The sequence below is a fragment of the Apteryx mantelli genome, chromosome 10 (genome assembly GCF_036417845.1).
Source record: "Apteryx mantelli isolate bAptMan1 chromosome 10, bAptMan1.hap1, whole genome shotgun sequence".
Lineage (NCBI taxonomy): Eukaryota > Metazoa > Chordata > Aves > Apterygiformes > Apterygidae > Apteryx > Apteryx mantelli.
In genome coordinates, this window is record NC_089987.1 from 10938911 (window position 1) to 10944910 (window position 6000).

Here is a 6000-nt window from a genome sequence, read left to right on the forward strand (position 1 = left end):
AAGATATGAAGTAGTGGTTCAGGGGAGCAGAGGAGGGATCCATCTAATCCTCACCTCCAGAAGTGATCAGAATGAGACACTGAGCAAAAGGCACCAGAATACTGCAATAATTAAATATGAGGTAACTGAACACCTCATATTAGTTTTCAACCTGATTCTAGTAGTTAGCAATTAGCTTACACCTTGAAACATAAGTGTTATTACTGTTCTTAATATAATTAACAGTAACAATTCTCAATAGCCTTTTTATCCATGTAGATACATATTACAGGCTTTTTGACTTTTTAGTTTTTGGAACAGATTCCAATAGCAAAGAATTTTAGTGTAGTCCTGGACTTAACTAATTTCTGGATCTGGAAATGCATAATGATAGTAAGCCACAAAACAAGTTTTTCCAGCATTCGGCTGCTCTCCACAAACGAGGATTGAACACTATATTCAAAAAATTGTGAACACAGGAACTGCTATATCCAGCAGAGCTAAAATTCATTTATCCCAGAATCCCGTCTCCCGCAACAGGCAATAGCATGTGCCTAGGGAAGAGAGCAAGACTGCAGCAAGCATGCCGCGATCCTTCTCCAGTACACTCAGCAGCAACTTTCAGCTCAAAGACCTCCCAAGCAGAAGCATTATCTTCTTTAACAGCAGTCTGATGTATTTTGTCTGTAGCAACAGACACATTAGAAAAGTCAGTCTAGGGCTGTCCTAACCACAGAGATCAGCCACCACCTATCACAAATGCCACCCACTTTTAAAGTGGTATATGATAAAGGTTTTTTTCTTTTTCTTTTTTTCCTCCTCTCCACTTGCAACTTCCCTCAGAAAGTTGTTCTGTAATCTTATTGTTCCAGTTAAACCATTCCTAACTACCATCAATGTCAGAAGAACTGGTTAGGAACAATTTTTCACATCAATTGCTCCTGTTGTTAAAGGTGATATTTTACTTTAAATCAAGTGCCTGCGGAAACCTGGCAGAATCCTGATGGAAACCAAGGATCCCATCAGGATCCTGTCTGGTTTTCTCATAACTCACCTGGTGGCCTGACAAAAAGCCCACCAGGAGCTACAGCTCCAAAAGAATCCAGCAAGCAGGCAACTCAGGCACTCCTGATTTTCCACAGGAATTTCAGTGCAAATATACTACCAACACCCGACTCTAATAATAGTAAGATCCTTGAAGATGCAGAAGATAAACATGAAGGAAAAATAATCCTGCATATAGAAAAGCTGAAGTGAAAAATAAAGTGAGAAAAAAAGCAAACAATCTCATCTAAAGTGAAACAACTTCCAGTGACTCACACTATCAAAGACTGGTAGGTAAGAAGTGTCACCTGCTAACTAGTCTGTCTCTTTTGGACCCTTTCTGATTCCTTATATAATAAACAGCTTTATTAAGCAAGCACTCAGAGAGAGGAGAGGAGGTTCTCCTTAGGAAAATTTAAGGATAAACAGGCAGAAGTATTGAAATAATTTGAGGATGTCCATAGTAAAGTTTTCCAGGGATATCTGTTTGATTGTACAATGATGTCCATGGGAAGCATTAAAGCACCCAAAAGCATGAGAAACATAAAACCATGCCAGAGAGAGTAATGAAAATAAACTCTGAAGAGCTTTTCTGCAGTGGTCTCCAAGGACAGCTCCATGATCTCTCACATGCGCAGTACGGTAAGGTACTAATCCATCTGAACACTGGAGAGTTGGTTGAGAGAATTCCCATCTACATTTCAACTTCCCAAATGGAAAAATATTTCTTTGTCTAGTACACATTGTCCTAACTTCTCCTTGCCTTCCATTTCAAGTTCAAATCCTAATTATCCAAAAAATGTAAAGCTCCAAATAACTTTAAGTCTTTCTCCCCATTCACTTCCCTTCACGCCATTTCCTTCCACCTTGCCTGATGACATCTGAGGTCTCTCAGCCACCCTACCACCCTCCTGAAAACTCCTGTCCTGATGCTGCCCAACACTCACCACCTTCCTTCCTTCAGGTGTCTTCTTTAAGAGAGGCCTACAGCTCTGCTCCAACCCCAATTAAATCAGAAGTTTCCTCACAGATCCAAACAAGCACACTGTCTTTCAAGAATTCATTGCTCAGATGCTGCACACCCCTCATCTCTACCTCCAGCGGTACACAGCCTACTCGAATTATATATTTCTCAGGTCAGATTCTTCTCTATGTCTAGTCTTACATAAGTAATAGCAGACATCAAGTAACCGTATTTAAAGAAAGAATGATACTTTTGGTGGTATTAATGCTCAAGAAGGACAAAATAAAGAGATAAGAAAGTATCTGCTGCTGCAAGCTGGTAGGGTTTCTTTCTTATTTTTCAATTCCTCTTTATAGAACTATTTCAACAGAGTGATAAGATAAAACACAAATGAAAGGGCTGTGTTCTAAAAGCTCACTCATCCAACAGTAAAACTTTCAAAACAGAATCAGTCCAATACCAAGTTCTTCTACATGGGTCCATTTTATTACTTCTTCAGTATTCTTCACATTTAATATTAATGACTATTAGCAGACAGCCATATCTAGTACATATTTGCTAAACTTGGCCTTGTATATTAATAAGAAATCCCAATGTATTAAAAGACATTTTTCTTAAGTCTGCATGCCCAATGTAAAATTAACAAAAAACAAAGTACTATTCAACCTTTTCTGGGAGTCAAGGGAGAAAAAGTCAAAATAAGACTCAGAAGAGCTGTACAATACTGCACATGAATCATTAACATCATAATTCATTATTCCAGCGCCCCCTTAAAGGACATTTTATGGTATAGTCTCTGGCGATATTAATAAAAACAAGTTAAAACTATTCTCTTCATCTACATCTCTCTTTAAATTATTCCACATGCCTAAACTGTCAGATCAATAAAGACAAATTTTCAACAAAATAATAGAGCCCTACAATTATCTGAGCCTTTATTTTCTGACATTTTTCCCTCCTTCACTGTTCTCTTGACAGTTCAAAACATGCATTTGGAAAAAAAGTCAGGTCAGCCATGATGCCCAAAAGTTACAGCTTATGATACACCACTAAGAACTAGTAGAAAGCACCTAAACTGAAGATAAAGTAAGTGGCAACATCTGTCTTAAACAGTTAATTTTTTTTGCCAATCATGTATGTATTTTAATACAAATCCTGATGCTTAAAGAAGTATGTGTATTGTAATCTTTCCTGTAATATTCTTTTACCAGAATATATTTAGAGACATTTTATGTTAACCAATATAGTCCTTTTTTGTTTAATTTTCTTGTATGCAATAAAGGGAGTTCCTCCTCACTTTTTAAAGAGTTAGGGTGCTATACTATGGACTTTGAAACCTTTACAAAAATATTACAGAAACTAAAATGTATTATTATTCAATATTATAATAATTAAAATAGTTACACTTGGCAAACAAGTGAATTAAGTGCATGTTGGAAGGTGTTCTCTCTTTCTTTTCCAGAATTGCTCAGTTTTCCATCAGTTTGCAAAATTCAGTAGTTTGCTCTACCAGTGATTACCATGAATCAGATATAGCTTCCTTTGAGTACAACTGAAATTAATTTCTGCATTATTTTGTGACATTTAAACATGTCGAGATGGTGCAGATCCTTTATCACCCAGTTTATTTTCCTGTTAGTTTCTCACCCGCTGGATTCATACTCTCCTGTGTGCAACAGGTCACATTACTATTAGAAAGACACAATGCATTATTCAACCCATCTGGAGATATTAATTTGCAGGGACTTCTTCCTAATGTACTAGAAGTAGTGACATATTTGTTCAACAGACAAGAAAACTCCCATATCTACAACCTCATCACAGTCCTTTTTTCCCTTGTCTTTCCTTACAAGACTTTTAAAAATATAAGAGGCTTTGTGCATATACCTTTGCAACTTGTTCCAAACCGATCGGAGTTTAATAATAAAGGACTCACCTACTCACGTTCAATAATCGCTCATTTGAATTACAAGCTTTTAACACGACTTGCCAAAGTCTATTACTACACTACAGAAAGGACCAGCAGGAAACAGAAACAAAAATCCCGAGGGCAGATTATTTCAGCATATTAGAGAGCACCACCCCAGAATTTCTACCACATAGACAGTTTTTAACAGTTCAAAGACAGGTAGATGTTGCTTAGTGATGACAGATCCTTTGGCTTCAGTCCTGAAAATACATAATATAAATGCAGCTATTCCCTGTTGTTAGAAGACTACTCACATAACATGCTCCTTGCTACAACTTGCAGAACATAGATTTTGTGCTACAATGTGGAGAGGAGAGTAAAAACAAACTGCATTTCCAAATCCTGGATTCTCCTGCGTGTTCACAGGAACGATTCTACAATCAGCAGAGTCCTCCATAAACTTGCAGTCTAAAAAGTTAACGTCCGCTCACTGTCGAAACTAGGATACTTAGAATATATTTTACACGAAATCTGTCTGTGTAGGCTTTGTCTTCACTGGCAATGTTTTAAATGCTGAAGTAATATGTGTGAAATATTAAAAAGTATCCCTCTGCATAGTCCTCAACGTACAAATTGTTTTGTTCTTTAAATAGGCAGGTTATCGCCCCGGTAAGAAACTACTTAAGAAACTATTTCAGACTGCCGTCCTCAGAAGATGCTTGTCACCTGGGTAAGGGGACGACGGTGTGCCCCTCACCTAGCTCGCCCCTTCCCTCGCTGGCGCCCAAAGCGGCCAGGCCACGGCCAGGCGAGCGCCCACGGCCAGGCGAGGGCGGTGAGCGGAGGTCGGCGTCCGCGCACCCCTTGGCCCGCCTGGACCGCCGGGCGCCCCGCGCCACTGCGCCGGGGCCAGGCCACAGCCTTCTGCAGTATGAACCCACCAAAATGAAATCATCTTTACTGTTTGAATTGAAATATTTAGTGTGCTGAGACAGGGCTTTTTTTTTTTTTTTTTTAACCCACATGTTTATACAAAGTCTGCAGCGATATTTTTGTAACGCCTCAAGGATCGAAGGACGCAGGCAGGGCCTGGAAGGCACACGGAGGTACTACGTTTTATTAAAACCGACCAGCATCTCGGGGGGGGGGGGGGGCACACACCAGAAGCCTACAAAGCCTACAAAACCCGGCACAGCGGAGGCCTAACGCCAGACCGTTCCTACCCGCAGCGGAAAACCACAAGAACTGTCAGGAGCCTCCCAGGACACATCGCAACTCGGCGCTCAGCTCTGGAGCCCCCGGAGCTCCCCGCGGCGCCGGACCCACGGCCGAGCCGCCGGGCCCGGGCCCGGGGCCGCGCAGACCCCGGCGCGCAGGCGGCGCCTCCCGGGCCGAGCCCGGCCTGTTGCCGGCGCCAGGCTAACGCGGCCCGGGCGGCCGCGGCCTTCCGCGCCCGGGACCCCGCCGAGACCCCGCGGCGGCCGCTGGGGGGTGGGGGGGCGACACCCCAGCGACACCCAACCGAGCGCGAAAGGCACCAAGGAAGGCCGCCTGCGCCGCTCGCGCCTCAGGCGCGACAAGACACCCGCGCCCACGGGCGCCTCGCGACAGCTTCGCCACACGTCGCAGCCGCCGGGCGCGTTTTCACCCACGGGCGCCGCAGCGCGCGAGGCGGCGCGGTCGCGGCGCCCCCGCAGCCGGGGGGGGCTCGGCGCGTCCCAGCGGCCCGGCACCGGGGGGGGGGGGGCAGCAGCGGGGACTCGCCGCCACCCGCGGGGGCCCAACGCCGCCGCCTCCCGCGGGCCGGGCCGGGCCGGGCCCAGGCGCCCCGCGCTCCCGCCGCGCAGGTGCGCACGGGCGCGGCCCGCCGGCCCCGCGGTACCTACCACCTCGGCCAGCTTCATCCTGCCGAAGGCGCCGCGCAGGTAGTCCAGGTCGCAGCGGAGGCCGCCCAGCCCGCGGCGCTGGCTGACGGGCTCGGTGGTGGGCTGGTAGGGGCTGCTGGCCCCCGAGATCATAGAGGTGCTGGACGCCTCGCCATCGAAGCCCTCCAGCTCCTCGCCGTTCCTCATGGCGCCGCCGCCGCCCGCGCCCGCCGCCGGAG

General features: G+C 45.4%; 1 protein-coding gene across 1 annotated transcript in view; it reads right to left on the reverse strand.

Moving 5' to 3' along the window:
- Positions 1–6000, reverse strand: part of CMTM4 (CKLF like MARVEL transmembrane domain containing 4) — a 33053-nt gene extending 27053 nt beyond the window's left edge. The window contains exon 1 of the mRNA XM_067302470.1: positions 5783–6000. Coding sequence (XP_067158571.1) covers positions 5783–5968 — 186 coding nt within the window. The 5' untranslated portion in view covers positions 5969–6000. The remainder of the gene's footprint in view (positions 1–5782) is intronic.